The following is a 27,886-nucleotide window of genomic DNA, read 5'->3' as shown; positions in this document are numbered from 1 at the left end:
AAGCCCCGCCCACTACAAGCTGATTGGTCGAGCTTGTCAACCTCGCAAGCTCATTGGATCAGTCATACGTCAATCGAACGACGAAGCAGGAAGTGTGCAGGGGTTAAACGGCACCGGTGAGAAAACGTGGGTACAACTGTTGTGTATTTTTCAGCTTTTGTGTGCTCTCTGTGTTTGTTTGTTGTGTATTCAGCCTCCACTCGGCTTTAAGGAACAATGCCATGGTTCCGGCTGAACTCTGAGCCGCTCTGAATGCGCTCTGCGGAAGGGGTTTGGACTTAATGCTAACATTAGCTGTGCATGCTAACAACTGTCTCACAGCTCAGTAATGTCAACAGTAGGTTAAAGTGGAATTCTCACCTTGAACGAGCGCGGTTTTATGTTGTTCCAATGAAGTGCTGATACGGTATATCTGTATTTTGCAACTAAATTACTTATAATGTATAATAATAACAACAATAACAAATTGTAATTCTGAGCATTCTTTTTATTTATTGTTGTTGACGACTGTCTGACAGCAGCAGTTAAAAATATAACCACAACATGCAGTGACCTGTCTCCCAAAAGTGCTATAAGAGTGTTGTAATTCTCTTTTTCACGTCTTGATCTTAAATTACATTTTGCTCTGCTATAAATCCACTAGATGGTGCAGGAGATCCTGTCACAGGACAGTGACATTGACACAGTCATCCTTTCAGCATTAACTTAGCTTAAGGCCAGACAGTGGAAATCAATACCCTGACCTGATTAAGTAGTAATTGGAATCCATAACAGTTTGCGATAATTGACAGGCATCCTATTGATTAAGAACACTCAGTTCTCTCGGTGAGAGAACATGAATGTGTTAGAGTTTCTAGGTTAGAATAACCCACGCTCAATAATTACATTAAAAAAAAATAGAGTGTATAAACCTCACTTAAAATGCTACTTTTTGTTTTGTTTTGTTTTTACAAACGTATGTGGGGAAATGTAGCTGCCAAAAATACAGTATTTATTATTTTTTGTTAGATTTACTTTCGTCTCTGTAACACTTATGAATATGTAAACTACCAATCTTGAAGATGTTTATTTTATTATATACTTTTTTATTTTATGGATGTGTTATTTAATACATTTCAAGAAGATCTAACAAGACCTAGTCTTTGTTAGTGACTGCTATATACAGTACTCGTAGAAATTTAATTATTTTATGGGACATCAGTATACAATGCACGTAAATGTAAATATGCATACAACTTTGAAATACTATGATTGACATTACCATGGATGTATTCATGCCTCTTAAATTCTCTTGCTGCTGAGGAAGCTGTTAATTCATGGCTTCTTTCTCCAAAAACATGTGGGTGTGTTGTCTGTTTGTTTTTCAGTTCATCTGAACGATGGCTGCCTCGAGAAAACTGGCATCTTTCCGTTTGCCTCCCCTGCCGACTGTAGGTGAGCTGTTAAAACTGTACAAGCTGCGAGCTGAGAAACAGCTGTCCCAGAACTTTCTCCTGGACTCGAAGCTCACAGGTCAGTCATCTCGTCTCACTCTTTCCCTTTTCTTACTTTCTCCCGCTCTGTCTGCAATGCGCCAACAGCTGCAAGCTGTTGTTGTTGTTTGCTACTGTGTAGGAACCACACCACACTGTGTTTTGACAGCACACCCGATTGCACAGCCTTGTTTTAAAGCATTGGAATCGACAGGCTTTTCTACATGAGGGGGCTGCTAAAATGAACGAACCCAGCCAATTGTTTGCAGCTCTTGAGAAGCTCAGACCTTAATATAATTTCCAATGATGCAGTGCAGGTCTCATCTGCTCCTGTGTCCTTGGACAAGGTTGTTACATTAATACATATCTTATCTTCAACACACACAGGCAGACAGGTAGTGCAAGATCACACACTATTAATCTTAATTTAGATACCTGAGATGTGATAGGTGTGGTGTAATTTATATGATGTATGTGGTAATTTTGTGTAAAATTGACATATTGAATGCAAATATATTTCTGTCATTGAGCTGGTTATGTTTTTATATCTTTTTAGACAAAATAGTGCGCCAGGCAGGCAGTTTGAGGGATGCCCATGTGTGTGAGGTGGGCCCTGGTCCCGGGGGCCTGACCCGCTCTATCCTCAATGCCGGTGCAGCTGACTTGCTTGTGGTGGAAAAAGATACACGCTTCATTCCCGGGCTGAAGGTAAACTCAGCAGCCACAATAATACCGACTTATTCACAAGGTCATTTGGTCACTGTGCAGAAAAGCCTCGAACACCTTCATCTGTCAGTTGCCTAAAACCAGTTAATCTTTTCTCAGCCGTGGCCTCATTATCTGCCTGCAAATTGACTGATGGCTATCTAGTACCTTTTAATTTATTCTCCTCATCAAGTGTCATATCACGTTCATATCCTCAGCTCTTGTCGGAGGCAGCACCGGGGAAGTTGAGGATTGTCCACGGGGACATACTCACCTACAGAACAGACCGAGGATTCCCGAAAAGTATCTCAAAGCCGTGGGAGGGAGGTGAGAAAATGAAATAAGCTGTTACTGTGGCGTGCGAAGGATTTGCACACGATGGAAATGGTGTGAAATTGTGTTTCCGGCAGATCCGCCAAATCTTCACATCATAGGGAATCTTCCATTCAACGTCTCAACCCCCCTCATCATCAAGTGGCTGGAGGACATGGCCAACAGGACAGGGCCCTTCGTCCACGGACGCGCCAGGCTCACGCTCACTTTCCAGAAAGAGGTGGCAGAGGTGTGACAACACTGTAACCTGTATGATATTTGCACAAAGTTTTGAATATGAAGGCGTTACTGTGCTTGTGTGGCTTTTCTTTCCCACAACAAACCATAATTAAGAGAAACTTCCACCTCCAGTTTTGCCGGCGCAGCAAACTGTGAAGGTGCAGTGTGTAACGTAGAAGTTTGTTCTTAACAAAATGATGTAACGTTATTTGTATGCTGCGTTCTTTATCTGAGAAGTGACTGTCAAACGATATTATCAGACCTGATTGAGGGAGTGTGTTTGTGTGTTTTCACCGACAGTTCAGGGGGAAAGAAAGTGTTTATCCCATCAAACTGCTGAACAGCTGGATTTTCTCAAAAGTAGAATTCAATTCCGAAACCTTTCATGGGCACTTCTTGACTTCTTCTTCTTGATTCAGCATGGAACAGACATTTGTTTGTATTGTTGTAAAGTTGCATGAATAATTTATGACTTCTCTCCATCTAGAGGTTGACGGCAAGCACGAGCAGCAGACAGAGGAGTCGTCTGTCCGTCATGGCTCAGTATCTCTGCACTGTCCGCAGCTGCTTCACCATCCCTGGACGGGCCTTTGTCCCTAAACCAGAGGTAGGACTGTGTTTACATTAACTGTGATAACTGCAAAATAAAAAAAAAAACAATTCCAGGCAGTGTTTTTGAAATATAATGAAGTCATTTCACCTGAGGGATGTTGATGTTTTATTAACAAGGCAAACAAACTGGGTTTGTTTTTTGACTTGTGGTGGTCTATTTGAATTTAATTGCAATGCCAAGAGCAACTCTTTTGCTGTATACGTCCTCCTCCTACATATTACTCTTTTTTGTTGTTGTTGTCAACACATGAAATTATTAGGGATGTGACAAAAGTTGCAAAAGACCTCGGAGTGGAAAGAAAAATGTCAAATAGGCGCATTGTATCACTAAATCACAGTCCTCAACCCGAGATGACAGCGGGGGGCGTTTCTGCATCAACCAAATAATCTCCGCTCATCATTTGGCTCCCACGTATCTGTCAGAAAACATCACCGCATCGCGATCACTTTTCCCTCACTCGTCTTGCTTTAAGGCTTCATTAAGAGTGTGTGGAATCAGTGTTGTGTCTGATCTTTGTAATGATGCCTGGTGGATATTTCCGATTGTGGCACGATGATCACACTGAGGTTCGTTTTAGGCCCAATTTCTCAGTAGTGAAACTCTTGCACAACAGATGTCTATATTCCAGGGGTTAAGCTTTATTGCAGGATTAGAGTTACATTAAGAAAAAGTATGGCTGCATTGCAACGATTTGAAATATTGGTATTGGATTATAGACTATAGAGATTATAATACTTCAATATCAGACAGACACAAACTCAGCACCTCCATTCCATTTTAACACAAATGAGATCATGTTTTTGTCTTCCTGAATTGAAACATAGGTGTTAGATTGGATGTCAGCGAAGACTCCCAGTCTGCTGAAGATATGAAGGCTCTTTAGGTGACCCACAGCCGGTAAATGTTTAATCTGCCACGTGGAGTCGCATTCAACAGACTGAACGGGATCAGCGCTAATGGTTTATTCTCTTAGAAGAGATGGCTGCCTATGTTTATTTAATCACACTAAGCTGCTTTTTTCTGTGCCTTTTTATCTCACTCTCTAGTCTTTTTTAAAAACCCAGAGCCTAATGGGTTTCAGCATCCAAGTTGTGGACAGACACGCACATGTGTTGGTATACATGTAAAAGTGAAGACGGTGCACATACATGATGAATCAGCACCCACAGGCACACAGGCCGTATATCCCCACTAAATGTTTTAGTCATTAGTAGCGTTGAAGAGGCCTCCTGCCGCTGGTATCCGATGAAGAGCTCAGCGTGTGTCACTCCAGTCATACAAGGCCCTTTTTTTAAACTACTCTGTACTGTATTCTAATTCATAAAAACAGCCCCATGGCTCTGTATTGTTTATTGGCGCACACACACCAGAGCAATTACACCGAATTGCATAAACAATAAAAATGTCCGGCCTGATTTATGGGACGACATCAAAGTGCTGGTCGGACGGGGGATTGAGGTTGTGACACGTATGAATATAGACTTCAAACTAAATCAACACTAACCCATTTATTGTCAGAACACATCATTTGATATTGGAGAAGGAGAGAAAATATTCTCATCATATCGGTACATAATTATAATGGTTTTTCTATTGAGTGTTGATGCTGCTCTTTTATAGAGCCTGTCTGAAATGGCAGAAGATACTTATAAAAGTGATAAGGGCTAAATAGCCCCCCCTTTGTCGGTAGAAGTTAATTATAATGTTGGAGTAACTGCCAAATATCAAAGGTCTTCATATTTTTATTCCTCTTTCTCTCCGTCTCTCTTGGTTTCCCAAACCCTATAGCCAATAATTGGTATTATGTTGTTCTCGCTGAAGCTTTGGGATCACTGATGGTGCTAATGAAGAGGGATTTGTTGAAATTAAAGCACAGCTGGGCTTTTTTTTTTTGTCTGTTTCTGGCATGTGTTTGTCATCACCTGAGGCTCTCATTTTTTAATTTTTTTTGTATGATATTGTTGCCTCCCCTCAGTTGTGTCTGCTCAGTAGAAAAGTAATTCTTGTCATTCATTTTTGTCAGAAAAAGCCCAAAACTGTTTGATCAGCGGCTTCAGGTGCCTCCCCCTTCTCCCCTTAGCCTCCACTACAGAGAAACAGTAAAATATGCAGTAGCAGGTGCTGCACGACACTCCACATATGGTGATTAGTGCTGTGTGGGGGGGAAAAAAAACCCCAAAACATGTGCCGTGGTTCAATACTTTTTCAATTGGACAAACACTGAGTCACAAAGAGGCCCACGGTTGGTGTAGTGGTTAGCGCTCTTGCCTTTGCAGCAGGAAGACCTGGGTTCCTGGGTTCAAGCCCGGGAACTTCGAGCCCCCGTTTTGCATGTTCTCCCTGTGTGAGTGTGGGTTTTCTCTCTTCCTCCCACAGTCCAAAATCGTGCAGATTTGGGTATTAGGTGAATTTGTCGCTCTAAAATTGACCGTAGGTGTGAGAGTGTGAGTGAATGGTTGTTTGTCTGCATATGTGGCCCTGTGATGGACTGGCAAATGGTCCAGGGTGTACCCCGCCTATCGCCCTATTTCAGCTGAGATAGGCACAGCACCCCCCTCCCCCCCGCGACTCTCCGGTAGAGGATAAAGTGGTAGATAATGGATGGATGGATGAGTCACAAAGAGCCACAGAGTTGAAGCGATGAAATCACTGAACCCGCCGTAAAGATGGAGATAAGAAAATAGCATCAGTTAAAGGTGGGAGGAAGGGGAAGTGCAGGTTGATTGGCCAGTTGACTTGAACCTATAGGATCTGAGCAATGCAGGCTAATGGGATAACGACACGGGGAAATGTTGAATCCATTTTGCATTAGCAGCTGCTGGGGTCCATATTGACGTAGGGCGGGCAGATTGGCTCTTATCCTTGATGTTTAATTTGTCCGCCTTGTTCTTCTCGCCCCGGGAGTGCAACCTCTCCTGTGTCACATTGAGTCTCAGAGATTGTCCTTGAAGGTATCCGCGAGTGGCAATCGGCTTCTTTGATGGCGCTGCCCCGAGCTCAGAGTGCCCTCAGTCTGTCCTGCTGCAGATCACACCTGTCTCTCTCTCCCTCCTTATTAGTCACTCTTCTCCTGTTAATTCCTATACAAATGGACAAACTGAGCTGAGACAGATTGAGTCGAGCAATCCTGAAATTGCTTTTGTCATTCGGCAGCTGTACCATACCATATTATCTATTAACGATTTCTCTAAGGAAGCACGTCTCTGCTGGTGCCTTAGTTATTATACACATTTCTAATTTATATTCTGGTCAGAGGTCAGGGGGATTTAGAGTGTACTCTACCATCTGCATCCTTAGCAAGACGTCCAGATTCAACCTCTTTACATAGAATCTGCTGTTTTGCAGAGAGTAGAGTGTCTCCTCATCTCTTCTCGCCTGCTTCCCTGCTTTTTTTTGCATCTTGGAAGAGTTGTATAATAGATGCTCCATCACGAGCAATCTGTTGTTTCTTCTGTATAGGAGGGCTCTGTATTGTGCCAACAGTGGTGGTGTTAATTAGTCGAGGTAATGAGGAGATCAACCAAAACCAGTTGGAGAAAGGAAATGGTTTGGGATGATAATAAAAGCACAGTGGGTTAAAAGAATGAGGACAAGAAAAGGTAAAAAAAAAAAATTGTTTTTTTGTGTGGAATGAAAGCAAATCTGGGAATAGATGCAGGGCGTAAGCACTGCAAAGCCTCTTCCACGTATTTAGACCGCTAAAGACAGATTCATGACAGAGATCGATCTGCGGGGAGATTGAGATGTACCTCCAGCATATGGTTATCTGACTGGGGCCGGTCATCAGCTCGCTCTGAGTAACGGCCGCATCAGCCATCATCTGCCGACTAAGTGAGCCTCGCAGGAGGAAGAGCCCCGCAGCTGTTCACCTTATTACACGAGCACGAACGCAAGAGCACAGGCCAGATGAGAGTATTAAATTTAAGAGTTTTTTTTTAATGCTGCATTGAGCATCCATCATGGCCAAAGGCTGTCAGAGAGCATTTAAACCAGTGTAATAACGACCGTGAAAATATATCAATTTATATACGTTTCTTTCTCTTGTGCCGAGATGTTATTTTAAATTAAAATCAGTCAATTTGTTGAAGTCGGGCAGTGTTTCCATGTTGAATGTGACCCGTCTCAGTCCAGTGCGCTGCTCTGGCATTGATGGATACCCTCACTGTGACCTGAAGTGGCCCAGCTCTCGGCTGAACAGTAAGAGTGAGAATCTACTCCCGGCCACATATTCCACAGGCACATGATCCATCTAGGCCCATCCCATAAACGGGGTCAAGCGTGGTATCAAGAGTATCGGGGAAAAGTTATTTCGATTGTCTCGCGCCAGCCCTGTAAACGCCCGAAGGCATGATCTCAATACATTCCAGACCCAAGGTAAAGGAACGCTAAAAATACTCTCCTCCTCCTACTCGTTTCTCCCTAAACAAAACGCCGAGGTTGGCAGTGTTTGCTTCCGTGCATCTCCAGAGATGTATTGCTCCTCCTAATGTGAAACTGCGGTGCTCGGGAGTCGGTGCTCAGAGTCGAGCTGATTCAGCTCTGTTTAATCTGCGAGCATGCCAAGAGAAGATGCAAGTGCTTAGAGGAACTGATAACAAATGGAACACACACACACACACAGTTTTAGGAATCATCGTGTTTGGCATTAACCTGAAAGGTAATCTCAATGTGCACAAAGATTTCATGACTTAATTTCAGGCTTTATAGAGGGGCTGATGGTGTAGGTTGGATTTCATGGGTGAGCTGATTAGGTTAAAAAAACATTGTTAGTTGCGTCAAGCTTTTTTTCCTCTTCCGATGCATCCTCTTTCGACAGTTTAGGTCATAGCATCCTACCTGCCACACGTGCTCCCCTGTGCTCCGAGCTGAAATATTGAAGGACCTTCTTGGAAACTGTCAGAGTGCATTGTTTTCCCTACAAGCTCTACCGTTGTCATCTCCACAGCTTTTACTGCCTTTCTCAGCAGTTTACTGCGCAGCCAAGGTCGCCAGTTGCTGTAACTCCCCCAGCCTCGCACCGTGGGCGCAGGGAGCAGGGGAGCGCAGCTCCAACAAAGGAAGGTCATTCCCCAGCGTCAGCGTTGATGACCATGTTATATCTTCAGTATGAACCTTCTCGGGCGTAGCAGCTGTCCAAAATAAAGAGCCGTGCTCTAAGTGTGGCGGCACACCAGAGTGATTTGGGTTTAGTGAGCGATTGCGTGACAGTTCCTCAACATTCATACAGCAATGCAGCATCCGCCTCGTTCTCTGTTGTCTTCCAGTGCCTTATTATCTCCCACATTGCCCCTTTCTCTTTCGGTTGATATGTGGAAAAGCCATTTGCTGGTCAACAGGGTCACAAATGCACTGTATATGAAAGAAAGTAAATAATCTGCTTAATTAATGAGGCTGCGGAGTCTGAAGGAAAAGCCTTATGCATGATTAACCCCTGCCTTAAAATGACTAGGGCTTACCTCGTCTAAGCTCACATTCCAGATCTGTCGCAGCAGCAACTCCGGGTGAAAGCCTTTGATGGAAAATATAGGTTAAATACACAGAGGAGCAGATCTTATTAGTGTTTCCCCATGAGAAGGAGTAGTTATTTGATCTGCACTCTTGTTGCATAACCAAGAGGAGTGGGAGAATGAGGGGAGGAAGAGAGAGAGAGGGAGCCTTAAATAATCCATGTTTGTTTCAAGGAAGCACATCTTACTCAACCGACATCAACGATGGTCCAATCAGTCGTAGCGAGAGCCCAGATTCTCTTGGAGAGTCATGATTTAACAAGCACGCTGACAGAACTGAAGGCTATAATGTGACAGGTATTAAATTTAAGGTTTTTGTAGTGTCTTAAATGAAACCTTTATCATATTTCTCTTGTTCAGATGATTTACAGTAGATCTGCACTTTTATTTATATCATTCCCTTCCCACATCTTGGCATTCCAATTTATTTTCAATCAAAAATGTAAAATGTTTTGTCCAGACTTATAAGACGATTTGTCACATTTCCTTGTCTAATATGAAAATAAGTTCACTTTTTGATTACCTCAATTGAAGATTTAGGAAATGGTGCTAGGCAATTTTTCGATTTTATCGACCAAAGAAATAAACCATAAAACTTAAAACTTAAAATATAATAATTAAGTTGCTGCCTAATCTGCCCAATTTCCTCCTTTTCTTTCTTATTAAATAAAAGGACTATATTCAACTTCATTCATCTGTCCGAGACAAACATTTAAGAGTATAGAAATTGGATTCAGATAGCATGATTAATAAATGAAATATAAAGACAGATTATAGATTTTCTGTATAATTTAGCTCAATTGAATTATGAACTCATCGATGATTTCTCTTCTTTTCTGCTTTACTGTTGCATGTTAGTGATTATCTGCAGTTGTCATGTGTCTGTCCCTCTGAGGCACTTTGAAAAGACACTAATCATTGGTTATATTTAAATGCTTATTTAAACGGAGCAAATTGTTGTTTTTTTTCCTTCAGCTATTTCCTGCATTTAATTGCACATTATCAACAGCTACTTAACATGTTGCCGTTTAGCTCGTGATTTTGTGTCAGATTGATCCACACAACTAAGATAAAATGCGTTCCCTTAAGCTCCCATGGCTGCTGCTGCTGCTGTTATTTTCATTAAATTCTTGTATTTATGTTGTCATCCCAGTCAGGAATGACAAGAACAGGCTGGGGTTTTGGTATTTGAAGAATCTCCTTCTTTTCAAACCTTTTCGCACTGATAGTCATGTTTTATGGATACTTACTTTAGCTGCTGTCTGCCCACGCTCTGCACTGCCTGTACCAGCCAGCAACCTCTTACATTTTGGCCGATGGATGAAAGCTCCGTCTCCGTCCTCATAAACCACACATTAAATGCACACGCAAATACAGATGACGTACAGCAGGTTGCTTTCACAAAATAGTTTTACTGGTAAAAAATAGAACTACTTGCACAAGCACGTTGAGACACCTGTATCAGAACTTGTGAACTGTTCATCATCACAAATATGCTCTGGCAAAGTAAGAAGTGCTGAAGCATCCACAAAAATAAGCTGCAGTTATCAAAATAATAAATCAGTGTCTTGGTACAGTATATGCAGGACTCTTTCTTTTTTTCTTTTTTTTTTCTTCGACTTTTAGGACCTATAGTCACTTTGCACTCTGCTAATGATATTGCGTGCTGATGATCAAGCTGCACAGCCACAAATAAAGAGAAACCTCGTATTCGCTCCTATTTGCCCTGCTAAATCCTCGCAGACAGAAATTGTTCCCTTATTTTCTAGAGTGCCAGGTGTGTTATGTATTCGTCCTGGTCCAAGAAGCTCTGTCAAATAAAACAACACAGGTAAAGGTGCACTGAGTCGTCGTCTTCTTATAAAGAAGATATGGTATGAACATGGTATTGTATCTTATTGAAACAATCTGAAGGATCTCTTTTCAAAGCCTGGATACTTGTGTACAGCTGCCGCAGACTTACAGTGAACATCAACAACTCCTACAACAAATTTATAAAATACCACACTCTTGCAAATGAAACTCGTGTCGAGTGAAGTCTTGCTGTGCTTTGGGAAAAGAAGAGTAAAGAGGATTTAAAATAACCCTCAAAAGCTGCACTGGACTGTACACAAGCATCTCGTCGACTTAAGTCTGGCAAAAAAAAAAAAAAAGATCTGTGAAACATTTGTTAATGTATAATTCATGTACAAAAACAACGCGATTAAAAAAATAAACGGAAAGAACTCCAGAAAGTATTAAAAAAAACGTGTCATCGTGAGACAATTTTGGCACATTCTCCAAACACGTATTGTGTCAGTATTAGTCGATGACATGGCACATTCTTCACTTTGTTTATTGCATTGGCTATGGTGCCTCGGCAGTGAGTTGTTGTCAGGAGGCCAGCGCTGATGTCTGTGCTGCTGGATGAGATGGCTAACATCGGGGCGGGGGCAGAGCCCGGACCCCGGTGGACTGCTGAGGCTGGCAGTGGTAACCACAGAGACGGCAGAGATGCCCGTGGCGTGCAGGAAGCAACCTGCAGGTGGCGAGCTGGGCCTAGCCATCTGCTCTTCCCTCCCCTAGGAAGCTGCATGTTTATGAGAGAGAGACGGAGAGAAATGTGCCCTGTCTGGAGCACAAATAACCATATTCATCCAATGCCTTTAGATTCAGTAAAAAATCTAGACGTTGTGTGGACCGTGCTCGCTTTAAAGTGTGACAGCGCTTCTGACATATGAGTAGGTGGGCGTTTTGTTTATGCATATCTGGTGTGTATTATATGCGGTGGGCAGCCGGGCTTTCAGCATGCATCAGCAGCGCTCTCATGTCAGCGATCACATCCGTGCGACATGTGACACAAGCAGGATACAGAGAGAGTGGCTTTAAAAAAAGATTGAGACTTGACGGGTAAAAAAAAAAAACGCTATGGCAGCATAGTCAAGTGGCCACAGTTTAAGAGACGGAGAACTTCCCACTGTGCAGACTGGTAGCGTACACACACACAGTGCTGCTGACGCACTTGTAAAACAAGTCACATATGGAGAATGACTCAAACCTTTTTTAGCTGCCTGCCACACAGCTACCCGGTCGACCACGTCTCAAGAAGCATCTCCCTCTCTGTTTTCTTTTATCTTCCCTACCTCTGCACCATTAAAACATCTGCTTGTCCGGGGGAGATTATATTTGCACGATATAGACACTGACCATGGCGCTTCCTCGTGTCACAAACTATTAAATGGGTTTTAGTAAAAACGCAGAAGCTCTGGGTAAAGCTTGTTGAGCCGTGGCGAGACAAAGAGACACCCACCAAAAAAATGGAAACTTCAAATCGCTGATTGACAAGCACATACCCTCAGACAATAAGGATGTCTGAGGGCTGAATTCTGTTTCCATGGCAGTGTGGAGGAGGATGACGGGAGTGAAAAGCACATGCAGTAAAAAGCCAGTGTGTTTACTGTGGACATGGAGACACACGAGTGTGTGAGTGTGTGTGTGGGTTTGGTGAGCGTGACTGAGGGCGTGCAGGAGTGGATTGGGATGGGTAGCTGCTACTTAAAGGCAGAGTATTTATGTCTGGATGGGAATATGAAAGCAGCATATCAGATGGTCCCTGCCGCTGGAGGACTGGAGTCTTTCTATCAATCTTCCCTCCATCTCTCTCATGTTTTTTCCACCTGCAGAGAGAGACGCAGGCATCTCTCCGTCTCCGTTTTCAGTGCCAGTCCCAGCCCAGCAGCCCGCACTTATTCCTCCTGACAGTCCTCTTTAAACAGTTACAGCAGGGTAATGTTTCTACAGCTTTTCAGGCACAGGCGTTGTGTGGCTATGTCTCAGTCGTCTTAACCTGGCATTCCTCTGTATTATTACACAGACAGGCTCCACACAGCATGCTTTAGAGGCAAAAATATCAACATTACTCTAGTAGCTAACAAAAATATGACAATTTATTCTAGTCATTTCCATGTAGCGTTTCTATCAGTATACGAAAAACTAATGGCTTGCAATGAGAGGGGGCTTCCACCTACTGCTCTCAGGCGTTATATTGCCTATTTCATCAAATGAGACTGTACCAAACGATTGTAAATAGCAGCTAAATGATTGCTTCTTTCTTTCAATTCTAACCTTTGGCGAGGGAAAAAAAAAAAATCAACTCTGAAGCCTTCCTTATTTGCTTAATCCGTTCCCGAGGGAGCTCTTTCTGTGATTTACTGATGGAGGATGTCTGCATTTGGTTAGCGGCTTCCTTCGATTCTGCAGCATCTTATCCCGGCTCCTTACACATTCACACTTTGTTCCAAGCTGCTGCTTAGGGAATACCTCCACCGCTTGTGCTTGCAAAACAGAAGAAAATGGAGAAGAGCCAGATAGAGGAGGAGGGGGGGGGGGTGAATTCAAAGTTGTTGCCCTCCTCCCTCGTTTTTTTTTCTCCACCTCCATCTAGAGTAGAGCCTAGTGTGCAGCAAAAGCCGTGATGGTTTCTCCCTCAGGCTCATCTCCCTGTAGCCGTGGCGTACACATCGCTGCTTTATTACACATAGTCCTGCAGGCTGTAGCCAGTCTTATTGTCTAGTGGGGAGAGAGAGCAGTACTGATGCTGGAGATCCTGCTGCTGCTGTAGCAGCTGTTGCTGCTGCTGCTGGAACAGCAGTTTGTCAGGGGGAGGGAGCAAGACCAGGTCTTGGGGGCCATGTCGCTTCCCTGAGCAGGACATGCAGAAGATGGACCCTCCAACGAAGAGAAATCCTGCCGAAACAAAAGCGACATAGACGGCACCCCCGGGCTCAAACTTATTGCTCTCGGGCACACTAGAGTCCAGGAAGTTGGTGATGACCTCGTTGGTAAACCAGGAAGCGGGAACGAGACACAGAAACCCTGCGGAGACGAAGCAGCCGCCACTAGCGATGGCAGCGTGCCGCTTGGAGCGTCGTCCACCTCCCCAGCGTGTGCATTTTAGTCCCAGGGATGCGAGGCAGAGGCCCATGGCGGCCAGCACGCAGCACAGCACCATGGTGGTGCGCGCAGTCTGCAGGTACGCAGGTAGCGAAAGCACGGAATACTTGAGCGTGCAGCTGAACATGCCTGTGCTGTACCATGTGCAGTCCATCCACAGTCCCTGCATCTGGGAGATTGCTGTGATGATGTTGGAGCCCACATCTGCACTGACCTTCCAGTTGGGCAGCAGGGTGGCCACCATCGCTCCCATGATGCCCATCAGTGCGAGAACAAATCCAAATATCTGCATCCCCGTGGATGCCATGCTCCTTCTAAAAGTCTATGCTGCTGCTGACGCTGCTGCTGCCGCCTCAGCCCTTGTCCTCGCTTGGCAGCATTCACCCAGCTCCAGCCAGGCTCACTGTCCAGCCGCCTCTTACCCCCTCTTCTCCTCCCTCGGTGGCGTAACAGCTGCCAGTCAAATCCCCACAGCCTCCTCACTTTTTCTGCTGCGGCTGCACTGGACTGGAGGAGAGTGACAGAAATGAGAAATTGATGAGTGGCTCTCTCCTCCTTGCACTCCCTCCTTTTCTCCCCTCACTCAAGCGCAGACTTTCTCCGATTGGAAACAAAGGAGCGCATGAAGCAGGGGAGAGAAGAGATGGCTGTGACTGACTCTAGGTAAGTTTAAAAAAAATAATAACAATAATTTTTAAAAAAACACTTGGACTTGAAGGTGCATGTGTATATTTTCTATGCGCTCACTGGAGCCCCATAGAGCTGTTATTGGAGAGGGAGAAATGAGTTTGTGGTATTTGCAATGCTCAATGTGGACTTAAAGCTGCAGTGCCCTCACTCTCCACTCTTACACTGTGTATTCCAGCACTTTGATTATCTGTGGTGTTTACTGAGTAAACGCAGCATGTCTTTTTAAAAGTAAACACTGGGATCTTAAAGTAAACTGCTGCAGTCACTGGAATTAAACTTGTGATGGTATAGTTAATTTTTTTTAGTATTATTATAATATTTGTCGGGACTTTTCCAGCCTGCGCATTCTCATCTAACTGAATATGTTTGTCTAAATAACCTCGAAGCTTAGTCTTAGTGTTTTTTTCTGTTTGTTTGTTTGTTTGTTGTTGTTTTATTATGCTCCAATGAGAGAAAGAAAGACTGGGGGGGGGAGAGAAAAGCGATGTTGAAATAATGTCTTACCCCGGCTGGTGCAGAGCTGGCGCTGACGCGTCACGCTGTTCGCAGTGATTCCTGTAAACACACACGGTGACACCGTGAAAGGCAGCAGCAGCAGCAGCAGGAGGCTGGTGGTGGTGGTGGTGACGGGTCGAGGCGCAGAATGTAGCCCGGACCACGGATCCATTCAGACCGTCCATTTCCTTAGCAACAGTGTGGAAAGAGAGCGAGGACATCCCACTGCAGCGAGCGCCACACGGACCACACAGACTCGGTCTGGAGGAGAGGAACGATCGTTGCGCTCTCGCTCGCTCTACCCCCCTCTCTCTCTCTCTCTCTCTCTCTGCGTAATGTGTGTGTGTGTGTGTGTGACTCACAATCCGCAGCTTGACTTTTTCAAAATATGAAAACAAACGCTGCAAGCACGTGCTCATGGTGTCACAAAGGGCTGCACTGCAACCGACGATTCATATCATAAGTGATCCATTTAATTTTTTTTTTTTTTTTAACCTCATTAATGAGTTGTTTCATTCGTACACTCTTAGAAATAAAAGTGCTAAGTAGAACCATATAAGGCACATGTGTCAAACTCAAGGCCCGGGGGCCAGATGTGGCCCGCCATGCCATTTTATGTGGCCTCCGAGTGATTAATTGGTCTTAAAAAATCTGCGTTATAATAGTTCTATGCTGCTTTAAGGCGTGCGTTGACCATAAACTACATTTCCCACAATGCATGCAGAGTGAAATTGAGGTTGAGACTGTGATTGCAGCAGAATGTCTTCACAAAAGCCACAAGCAAAAATGACGTGGCAGCGAAAGCTAGCTTTATTGTGGCTGAAGAAATCGCCTGCGCTAACACTAACCCATTCAGGAAAGGGGTTTAAGGCTTTTCAAACCCTGTTTTAAAGGGTTCTCTGGATCAAAATGGTTCTTACTGGAACCATTAAAGGGTTTTTCAGAAGCAAATTGTTCCAGGTAGAACCTCAGCCCCTGTAGAAGGACTCTTTTGGAACCCTTATTTCTAAGAGTGTAAAATAAAATGCAGAAAATGATGGTGGTAATGTAAGTCACTGTTTCCCTAACCTTTAAGTGCTGATGGTAATTTTTGATATATTAGGTTTAATTTCATAGAAAAGCCACGAAAGCATTAAAAAAACATAATTTTTATGCAGCTGAAGTTAAATAATTTATTATGTTTTATTTAAACAAAATAACAGCAATTAACTGTTGCAGTACCTACCTTAAGAGGTTTTTGTGCACAGCTGTGGCTTTTATTTGCACAGCTTCTACTCTGCTGAATGTCGTTACTTATTTTCCTCAGACATTTTGAACCGTTTGGAGCCAAGGTGCACCCTGAGAAAGTCGTACCCATTTCACAGTTGTCGCTATGTGAGGTGATATTGTTTTCCCTTTTCTTTTTTTAGCGTGCATTCATTTTTAATTATCTAATCAAACCACCCACAATCATTTCATTCAGCTTGCAATAATGTCATAGAAATTAACAGTGTTGTGTTCAGTGCAGCCCTTTGCCAGTGTGCATCTATGAGAGCACATCTACTGTACCTCCAGAGAGCCAACCCTTAAATAATCATTTGGAACTCCTTCACTGGATTTTCCTCCAGAATATCACCAACATATCACTCCTGTAACTGTGATATTTGTTTGCTGACATCATTTGACTAATTGAAAATGAATGAATGAGGAAACAAAAAAAGACTTCTCTGAAATTCTGCTCAGACATAATTCAATATTGGAGTTGGGTTAAAGATAAGGAATTGCCAAGATGCCAAGTTGGATAATGTTTCCCAACACAGTCGTCTAATTAAGAGTGAAGGAAAAAGAGCTGCTATCTTTATGACCAGACAGTGTTTGACAAAGATGTGTTTACACATGTGCCGGTGCAGGCGAGTCAACATATCTCACTGTGCCAAAATTGACCCTCCCTGAGGCATCGTCTTCATCAGACGTCAGTCAGCAGGAGGCTAAACCTCACAGCTGCTACCCTATCGCTATCTTTACCCACTTTCCTCTTCTCTCTCCAAAGGACGTAGCAAAACAAGGGAGGGAGTGGCTTGGATGGATGGCCTTGATTCATGAATGACAAAGAGGACAAAACGTGAGAGGGGGGGACTATTAGAGCTGATAACCTTGGAAGCGCCGACGTGTGTTACTATTATTTTTGCTGCATGTGCAAATCAGCGAAAAACACCCAGCTGTGGGAAATTACTTTGCCTCTCCCCTCCCACTTACAGTGTAATAACCCGGCATTGACCACCGCGATGTGTAGCCATTACATGTAGATTGGTTGGTTGCGATTGATTTGTCCAGCTATTGATCTGTTTGTTTAATATGGTCCAGTGTCCTCCATTGTTTCACTCCTCAACTACCCCTAAGAGACCCCTCTTTCTTAAAATTAGATCAGGCCACATTGTAGTGATGGTGTGCACCACATTACCTCCAGTGTGATGTTGGCGTCGACCTTCAACACTATTTCTTTTTTTTTTTCCCAGAGCTCCTCGTGGGAAACGCCGCAGCACGCAAAGGCTTTTCTTTCCCGATTTTTCCGTCGACACACGACAATGTGGCATGTGTGACCTATCTCCTTGTAACCAATGAGATCCTGAGTGCAGATGCCGCTGTTGTTCTTTGGGGAGTGGGGATAAATAAATAAAGGGATAAAAGGAGGAAAAGACGAAAAGGAGGAGGAAAAGAAAGGCGAGAAGAGCAAAATGCAGTTAACATACGGTCGGCGAGTGTCGACGTGTGAAGCTGTCATGTGTGAAGATATTGCACGCTGTTATAAGCGAGGTTCTCCTTTATTTTTATCACCTAGCAGCATAGCTCTCAGGCCTTTGTGCAGCAGGCAGCATTACTCTGTGGCAAAGCCCGGACCAGAGGCTTTCGTAATTCAATTAGCATTTTTTTTCTCTTTTATGTCCTCCCGTTTGTAATTGTTTTGGTTCATTTACGGCAAAAAAAAATGCAAGGTAGCGTCACAAAGCAGGGTCCAGTTTCAACCCCGTGCCTGATTTCCAGTTCAGCTCTCCATGGTGCGGTTGGGTGGCAGTGTGTCTCGCTCCATCCTTCAGAAGCTGGACCGTGTGTATCACACCCCAGCGGAATAAGTGCGTAACGTACTGGAGGGTTTTACATAATGCTGTAAAACTCTTGTGACATGGTCTCTCCAACTCTCTCCATCAGGACCGACTCCCACAGACGTGAATAATGTGGAATGTCACTATTCAAAAATAACCCATCAAAACTATTTTTCCCACACTGCCCTTTTTGTTTGCCGTTCCACAGTTCCAGTAGACGACGTCAAATGTTTTGACCTTTTTTTTTTCATAATTTTTCAGTGATGAAAGCATCTCCCTGCGGAGCTGATCCTGTCAAAGACCAGAGCTACAGCCTTGAATGTTCTGTACGTGCCTGTCTCCGAGTTCCTCCAGAAGGAACGCCAGAGCATTCTCTCCCCAAACCCCTTAAGCATCATCAGCCCAGTATATTCGCTTGCATTGACTGCTTCCTTCTCTTCTCTGAGTGGCTTTCCGCCTCCACTGATGTCTCCTCAACATACTGTCATAATTAATGCAGCTCTTCCCCCCCTTTGGAGGCAGGATCTCTGCATATTGGCTTTTTGTTCATGCCTTCCCTGGCTGCATGTAGCTTTCTTCCACCCCCCTGCACTTTCACAGAACCTGCCATTATGTAAGTGCGAGTGTTGGTGGTGCAGGTAGTGCAGTGGCTGATGCCCCAGGGCCCCTGCCATCTCATCTTGGTTACGCTTAAAGGGACATGACAAATTACTGCTCGCATGCCTTTGTGCTAGAACTCTTGGAGGAAGAGACATTGGAGGTGGAAATGGGGAGGATGGAGAACCACGGGGCAAAGCTTGGGTAATGGAGTTCCCTGCTGAGCTTGGGGAAGGTCAAACATATGAAATATGGTAATGCACACATTTGGATGTGTCACTATTTAAAAGGTTCTGAGTTGCAGACCAAAGTAGATATGGGACTTTTGTGCTTTTGAAGAGTTGAGCAACGCAAAACCTGATATTTTTCCTTCAACAAGAAAATGATGGTTTATTTTTTTTTGGTCTGTACTTTCCTATAGTCTTGAGATTTATTATACAGTGACTTTACCTTTTATGTGCAATTTTGTGATATCAGTGTCTTATTCAAGGACGCACTGACACATAGGCAGAAATTGGGGATCAAACCTCTCACTCTATACACATACTCTACTTTTTTCTAGTTTATGGGTGCAGAAGGAGGCGTCTTCTGTTTCAAGTGTCTGATTAAATTATCTGGATTGAGAGACGCAGAAGGATTATTATGAGCTGGACGATAGATCTTTACATAACAATCTAATTTGAGGCTAACTTAGTGATAATGATTCACTTGCTTTCTCCCCCCTCCGAAATCCAGTTGCTTCCTCAAGCCTACATGATATGATTACCATCAGAGCATCCCCGTCTCTGTCCGCTTTGTGTGTTTGATCCCTATTGCCACCCTTTATAAAGTGAAGGGGGTGGTGGTGGTGGTGGTGGTGGTGGTGGTGGTGAAGGAGAGGGAGTCTCCGCCAGAGGGGGGAAAAGATATAAAGCCTGTCAACTAGAGTCAATAAGTCAGTCTGCTACCCCACTTCAGGATTTTTCCCGGCGGTGACAGAGTATTTTAGGTGGTCTGGAGGGGACAGCAGATTGGGTGAAGGCATGTTCATAGCACCTCAGCGGACGACCCAGGTGACAACGTGTGATTTAAGATGGAGTTTCCTTGCATGTTGAGGTTATCAGGGGGAGGATTAATGGCAGGGAGTGGGATATATTACAGTGGTGCTACCCAGTGAAGCCATGTTGCAAGGCCATATATAAATCATAACAGCAAAGTGACTTGGACAAGCTGACGGCTGAAATGCTGTCGCCTGTATAGTCCCAATATCGACTTTTCCCCCCTCGCTCCTCTCCTAAATCATGAAGTGTGGAATATAAATGGCCTAATTATTCCAACAGAGAGTGAAATTAAAGGCATTCCTTTTTATCGCCTCTGCCGAACAGATGGTTTTCTGATGTTGCATCACCAAGGCAGTTTTGCAAATCCAAAATACAAGATCTCCAACGTATTCCTTCTGCGTTAATGTGACAGGTAGGAGGAAATGATATCTGGTAATATAAACCTCAGTTCCAAATCAAATGGTGCCGCCAACAGAAGAATCATCATTCAATCTTAGACTGTTAAAGGTCCAGCGTGTAGAATTGTATGATTGTTTTTTTATTACCTCAGAATGAGACTTTCACTTTTATATCAGGAGCGAGGTCAACTTTACTGAGCTTGGCTGAGAAGGGCAAGGTGAGGGATATTCAGGGATACGGGAACGTGCAACTTCACCAACAAATGCTAATCAATATTATAATTAGAGATGGGACGATACCACTTTTTTGTCATTTTTTGAGACTCGGCTAAAACGCTTTTAACTGATTTTTCTTAACATTTTTACAGTCTGTGCATAGTGAAGCATTCGATATCAGACCAATACCGATACTGACTGACCGATACGGATTCCCATCCCTAATTTTAACTTCTAATGAACAGCTGTATTGAAGGTGCAGCTTCAAATGTTAACCCACCTCTAATGTTCAGTCTAATCAGACCATTTGCCCAACTTTGCTCAAGCATAAATATTGCGTCAGGACCTCAAGATATCATCACTTTCAGTGTCTCTTCATTTTAGTTGCTATTCCTTGTCAGAAATTACCACTAATGGAAATCCAGGGATGGCTCAATACCAGATTTTTTCCAATACAATACCAATATCACAACCTTGATTATCTACATACCAATTTTATAGTCTTGTACCTCTTTTAAACGACTTATAAATGAGACATCTAATATAGCTACCACCCTGCTGCACTCTTAGAATTAAAAGTGCTCAGTAGAACCTTTCTTTCTTTGGCTTGTCCTCATAGGAGAACCCTTTTTGACTCCTTTTTATAAAGGTTCCACCTGGAACCCTTCCCTTTATTAAGGAAAGGGGCTTTAAAGGGTTCTCTGGATCAAAATGGTTCTTACTAGAACCATTAGTGTTACCAAGAACCCTTACCTGTTACTTTCTGAAGCAAATTCCAGGTAGAACCTCAGCCCTTGTAGAAGGACCCTTTTGGAACCCTTATTTCTAATAGTGTATAACCAGCCGCTTAAAAACATAATGGTCCAAGCATTTGCAGCCCTCATTCATGTCCTCGTCACATGACATCTCTATTGAAATGTACCTTGGTTTAAGTGAAGCATTTGCTTGTTATTTAAAGATTTACAGCTTCAATGAGATTTTTTACTTTATTCTGCTATCTGTTCAAATGATTTTGGTATCTCTATCTAATGCTGAACTCCGGAGTTTTTTCGACCTTTCCTTGCTCTATTCTTGCACATAGCCTAAAGGGCTGTTGAGACAGTCTCCTTCCCACCCCTGCCATCCCATTAAACTCCACTGCGGCAAGAAACTCAGCAGCAGCTGTGCAGCTGTGGACAACGCAGGAATCCATAGATCTGATAACAGATAGTGCTGTTCTGTTTTACAAGCGACTCCGGAGCGCTACCTGAGCTGTTTCTCATAAAAAGACGAATCCAAACAGCTCATTAGAGATCCTTCATGCACCCTTGGACCACTTAAGTTATCCTCCCCTAATTATCAACGCTAGCCCCCTGGCCCAGAAAAAGCAAACGGCAGCTGTGAATGAAAATGAGTCACAGTCCAGAAATACAAGCTCCCAGGATGCAATGCGAGCTCTGCAGGGTGTGTAGTCTCCACAGGAGGGCTGTTGAACTGAATCACCTGTACTTTTATTTCACCTCCGATTGTGTTTGTATGAGTAAGTGGGAACCGCGTCTGTGGTTGTTCCATTCGTGCACAGGCTCTACATCCTTCCTTCTTCCCTTGCCTCCTCTCCACATGCCTTCACACGCTACAGCTGTTTTCGTCTTTCTTCCACAGCTCGTATATTCCTTTTCCCACGTACTTTCAAATGTGACGTATTTAGATGTTTGTTATTCTTTTCCTTTACTGCGCGAGTCTTTGAGCATGTTGAAAAGCTTGTAATGGCAAAAAGCACTTAAGGGCAATGAAATGCGTTATTATTATTCCAACTAACAGCACTGACGGCTCTGTCCGGGCTGTCAGAGTGCAGTCCCCTTCAGTGGCCCTTCACCGGGAAACATAAGGTTTAGACTGATTGTGCTGCAGCCCCTTAAGCTATAACTCCCTGGATTTCAACATCATTATTGTGTAACACCCTTTAAAGATAATCTTGATGAATTTGTGCTGCATTAGCACAGACTCTTTAGATTCAGAGATGGATTTAATGTGTTCTGGATCATTTGATCCTGCTGGGTGAGATAAAAATAGCTGGTTGTCCTGTACGAGAAGCAACGCAGAGGGATAGAGCATGTGCAGATCTACAGTGTAAGGGCTTGAAAGTTAAAGAGGTAGTAATCTGAAGGCGAGAGAGCTCTTGCACCGACTACTTCAGCAGTGTCATGTCAGCTTAGTTGCTGACCGTGCTGACGCACAAAGGATCGGGGGAGGCAGCAGCGAGTGAGGAACTGGAGCCAAGGTTCTCATCACCCACCACCTCTAGCACACGTCTGCTACTATATCACAGTCATTCCTGCAGGGGCGAAAGAATGTCGACAGATTATAGAGTATCTTTACTTATTTGGTGAAAGTATGGAGATCTCTTTTTGAACGGGATGAAGCAACCGCGTATCGAGTGGATTGTACCATGTGAAAATACCGCATGTTGTGATTGAAGGTGTCTAGAAAAGCCAGTTGCATGCTGCCTCTGTGTATTTTCTCTGGATACTTGAGCTTCACCCCACAGTCCAAAGATATACAGGTCGTATTTAGGTTAATTGGAGACTGTCGGTGTGAATGTCTGTGTGTTGGCCCCGTGATAGGTCATTTTAGGCTTTGTGTTGTGCAGCATATGTGAACTGTGAAAGAAAATTCTTAAACTTTTAGCCAAATTTAAGTTTAATTACTCATCTAATTCTTATAACCAGACCTGGTGTTCAATATTAACAGCTGTAACTTCGGATAAAACACAAACTAGGCGCCTTTCAAGGTTCCCTCCCTAGATACCAAGGCGCCAAGCATCTGGACCGGATATCCTATCTCAACTCTTACTAATTATATGTATCAGACCTGACACGCTGCTCGCAAGAATCTGGGATGATGCCTTACTGTTCAGATGTCAGGCATTGTCTCCTTATTGTCTGCTATTTTACTCTTATTATTATTTACAGTTAAAATGCTAGGGGCCTGTAATAACCTGCTGTGTGATCCGTATACTTGGTTAAAAGCAGCAACACAGTAGTATTAATTGCATCTGTAAGTCACATAGTTTTATTTTCATTTTGTTTTACTGGTTTTCACTGTGACATAACACAGGGGAAATTAAAAGATTGGCTTTTCATCCTTTATTTGTCAGTCAGAGCGACTTTTGGGTTTATTCTGTGCCAGGAACCAGTGTTGTGTGAATGCCACATTTGTTCAGTGTTGTATGCAATAACAATGAAAGACCATGTTTATGTATTTAAATGATGTTACTCGCGACCAGATTACATGTAAGCGCACGTTTACTGTAATCTGTAATTATTTCAAAACTAACCCTGATCTTTTTTAAAAGCTAAAGAAAATGGATGAAAAGTGAATTCTAATTACAGTTTATTTATTTAGCTATTTATCACATTACTGGTATCTTAAACATATAACATTGCAATGAATAAGTAACTCACATGTCCTCGACAATGAAAACAGTATTGCTTTATATGATTTATTGTCATTAAAGTCAGTTCAAAGGAATATATATAGTGTAGTGATAAAGGTGAACATCATCTCTGGGCTGTGTACTCTGGACGGAACGCTAAAGCAAGGACAAGTTCTGCAAAGGTGACCTCAAATAAAGATTTAATCAGAGAAACTGTGTCCTCCCACAGAGCAGGATACGAGCTCTGCCTTTTGTCCCCTTGACTGGATCTATACGTGAATGTTTCTGCTCCGTTTGGTTTCACCCACAGTGGAAATGGTAGAGCCGGAGTGAAGGAGGATGTCGGGATGAAGAGAGGAGTGAGTCAGGCTCATAGGCATTAAGTAACTGTGGTGGTGATGATGATGCAGGGACTGGAAAGACAGACAGACAGACAGGCAGAGGCTCAGTTTCTATAGTCCATCGCACAGGTGTTACTGTGGCAACTGGAAGCAGCTCTCCAGCCAGCCATGCTGCGTCATCTTATTTTCAGCCTTTCCTCTTTATCCCTCCGCCTCTTCACACTTTGCTCCCCCTTTTGTTATCCCTCTTGCCATTTGGCAGGCAACCTTTCTCTACCAACACTCTTCACACACACACACCTGTACATTCCCATGAGCACGTCTCACAATGTTGTTTTAACCCCTGCTGTTTTTGTGTGTGTTTTGTGTACGCAGGTGGACGTGGGAGTTGTTCACTTCACGCCTCTGGTTCAGCCCCAGATCCGGCATCCCTTCGCGATGGTGGAGAAAGTGGTGAAAAACATCTTCCAGTTTCGCAGGAAACACTGCTACAGAGGAGTAGAGTGAGTACGATGTAGTTTGAGTCGTTTTTCAATTTTAGCTAAATTAGCAAAAGGCAAATTTTGTTATTGTTGACACCGCAACGATTATTAAATGCTGTGGTTCTAGACTGACAAAATAACCACCAGATTAAATGATAATGAAAATAATCCTCAGAACAAATCTTTAAGTCATCCTTGCTAGAATATAGTAGTAATTTTTTAAGCTATAGTGTGTGTAAAACAAGGCTTAGCTCCACACAAACTCTCTCCCAGTATAGCAGTGTTTGGTTTTTCCTGTCTGTGGTTTCACAGAGTGATGCATTTTACAGCTCACAGCTAACAACAGGGATTCTCAGGTGTGTTGGAGCAGGGACACACCTAAAACATGCAGGGGCAGTGGCTTCTCTGGACCAGGAGTGAGAAACCCAGGTTGAAGGAATCATTTCCAGTTCTCTGAAACACGAGTGAGGCGAAACGAATGTTGAAAGAGACCTTCAGGTTAAGGTGTTAACTTTGCTTCTCAGCAACGTGAGCGAAAATGGCGAGATACCGAAACGAATGTTGAAAGAGAACAGTTGGGATGTGAACCTCTGGTAAATCTCTGCAGGCTTATCTGAAGTGTGGGATAAGTCTAAGAACTTTATTTGAGGCTTGACTTTAAAAAAATATATATATATATATATACATATCAATAATGCTGGGCACATTTACGGAAGCGTATTGCATTCACTTGAAAAAAAAAAAAAATCTTGTTTTTCTCACTAATTAATTTTCGGTTTGATTTTTTTAATATTTTTTTTTCAGTTTTTCTGACTAATATTTTTTTTCCCTGTTTTTCTGTCTAATTTTTTTCTGTTTTTCTGAGTCATTTTTTTTTCTGTTTTTCTGAGTCATTTTTTTTCAGTTTTTCGTGCAAATCTTTTTTCCCTGTTTTTCAGAGTAATTATTTTTCTGAATTATCGAGAACTTTCGCGAGAACCTCCAACCTGCAAGTGACTCCCATACACCCATGGATATACATCCATGCATACACATATGGTGACTCCTCCCCGCACATACATGCCTCATAAATGATCTACCGTAGCGGGTCAATTAAGGTAAGGCGTGTAATTAGTTACACACAGGCTATGATACTCTAGTTAGTTATGTTTTGGACTGTATCCTTCTATCGTAAGCCTATCGCTCAATGTAGCAGGTAAGGTGTTTATGACGAACGTGTTTATGGGCATGATTTCAGTTGTCAGGTAAGCTAGAAAAAAATTTGGACGAAAAACAGAAAAAAAAATGACTCCGAAAAACAGAAAAAAAAATTACTCCGAAAAACAGAAAAAAAATTACTCCGAAAAACAGGAAAATAATTAGACAGAAAAACAGGGGAAAAAAATATTACTCAGAAAAACAGAAAAAAGATTATTCAAAAAATCAAACCGAAAATTAATTACTGAGATCAACTGGATTTTTTTTTTTTTTTCAAGTGAATGCAATACGCTTCCGTACACATTAACGGCATGACGCAGTAAAAGAAAAACTAAGCTAGCTTAACTAGCTAAATAGACGATTTTCAAACTACCAGAGCTAAATGTTTTCAGTATATTATATCCAACACAATACACTGGTTATTTGTAGCGCTGCTCTTTTCGTTTAATAAACAGAGCGCTCCAGTCCAGGTGCCTGGACTCCGGTGCCGCGGCACATAAACATGACGTCACGCGTGTCTTTTTCCGGTCAGTTGTCATGGAAACGCGTAATTCGTTAACGTGCGGTAAATTAGAGCTGTAATGTTTGTCAGAAAAATGACAGTTGGATATATATATATACCGAAAACATTTAGCTCTGGTAGTTTGTAAATCGTAAATATTTAGTCTCATCCTCATCCATCACGGTCTACTCTCACATTACTACTACTCTTACATTTTTTATTCTCTGTTTTCTGACAGCAGCATCTTCATCTCATCATTTATTAGAATGCTTTTTTTTCTTCCGTTTTCCTCCCTCTCACGTACCACATTAAGAAAAGAAGAAAAGACACCTCTTTTGAGGACTCAGCACTCACAGAGCTGTGGCACTACCACTAGCATAACAAACTCCCCCCCGAACGCCCACGCTCGCACATGTGCGCGCTGCTGCCCATCGCCCCCATCGTTCGCCTGTTAGCAGAGCGCACGTAGGCCCAGATAACAAAAGGAACACTGGCTGTGTGAAAGAGAGCAGCAATTATGAGTCATTGAAGGTGGCACAGGAAGACGAGGCAGCATATTTTATGTAATGCAGTGCGTCGGCGCCCGGCAGCACCAAATTGGAGAGGAGGCACCGGCGGCGGAGAAGCATCTTTACAGCAGAGTGCGAGGAAGTGGCTACTGTTCACGAACATGTGTTGAAAATAAAGAAAATGACATGAAAAGTACAAGGAGAGCTTGAAAACTGTGAATTTAAATCACCTCTTTTATGTTAGACGTAGAGAAGTATGTTAGTTTTGTCTCCAACATCCCTTGATGTTGCGTAGTAGCGGCGCGAAATTAACAATTCATGAGCAGCTCTAATCCTTTGTGTGATTTCAATTAACAGCACAGATTTGAAATAACAGCAGAGAGGTCATTTATCTTTTTTTTTTTTGTTGTTGCCTGCAGGATGTTGTTCCCGGAGGAGTGCCGCGTCGACTTCACGCAGGAGATGTTGCAGAGGGCAGACGTGGACCCCACCCTGCGCCCGACACAGCTCACCATACCGCACTTCAGGGCTTTAGTCGATGCCTACGCTCACCTGTGCGCCGCCGATCCCAGACTATTCGACTACGAGTTCAGAGAGGAGCTCAGAACGAAGCACGCGGGCCGCAAAACAAACTCACCGACGGACACGTTTACGGACACGTCAAACACCTCTCTGAGCTGAACAGAAGAACAGAGGGACCAAGAAAAGCCCACTAATAGCTTGTGTTAGCTCAGGGAGACAACAGTCTGCTCTTAGCTTTGACATTTCCACCTGGCATCAGCATGCATTTTTAAAACGTTTGTCCCCCCGCGCCCCGGGAGCGATAGTTACCTACGGGTATATGTGAAATCCCGGGACGGAGACGAGCCACTTAAAGATCCAGGTGGGGATTGGGATTGACAACCTGAACTGTGTCATTAAGACGAAAAAAATATAAAAAGAGCATGCAAGTTACACACAATAGCTCTTTAAGCGTGAATGTCTCTTCATTTCTAGCTCACATAAATCCTTGTCCTGTGGGACCTGAAAGAAAACCATGTTGTTGTGCACTGAATAACGCTCGCAGCATTTTAACAACACCATATCCAGGCCATTTTTTTCTTCCCTTTTCACTGTGTGGACTTTATTGCCTGGTCACTGGGG

General features: G+C 43.2%; 2 protein-coding genes across 3 annotated transcripts; one reads left to right on the top strand and one right to left on the bottom strand.

Moving 5' to 3' along the window:
- tfb1m (transcription factor B1, mitochondrial) lies at window positions 1-27,886 on the top strand. Of its 2 annotated transcripts, none has more exons than XM_083907888.1 (8): window positions 1-116; window positions 1,368-1,512; window positions 2,029-2,180; window positions 2,396-2,504; window positions 2,588-2,739; window positions 3,217-3,336; window positions 24,429-24,556; window positions 27,163-27,886. In XM_083907888.1, the coding sequence occupies exons 2-8, from the start codon at window positions 1,380-1,382 to the stop codon at window positions 27,422-27,424; spliced, it is 1,056 nt and encodes a 351-aa protein (XP_083764014.1). In that variant the 5' UTR covers window positions 1-116; window positions 1,368-1,379; the 3' UTR covers window positions 27,425-27,886. The 2 variants fall into 2 exon arrangements, with proteins under 2 accessions (XP_083764014.1, XP_083764013.1); XM_083907887.1 differs by having other exon boundaries at window positions 94-126.
- Window positions 13,360-14,091, bottom strand: LOC310942580 (claudin-20; the record flags this gene model as incomplete). The annotated part of the gene is made up of 1 exon (XM_083907991.1): window positions 13,360-14,091. Exon 1 carries the CDS (start codon window positions 14,086-14,088, stop codon window positions 13,360-13,362), a length of 729 nt encoding a protein of 242 aa, XP_083764117.1. The 5' UTR covers window positions 14,089-14,091.

This window comes from Microchirus variegatus (assembly GCF_963457635.1).
Source record: "Microchirus variegatus genome assembly, chromosome: 21".
Lineage (NCBI taxonomy): Eukaryota > Metazoa > Chordata > Actinopteri > Pleuronectiformes > Soleidae > Microchirus > Microchirus variegatus.
Note: the sequence above shows the minus strand (reverse complement) of the source record. Positions and strands in the feature narration are given on the sequence as shown.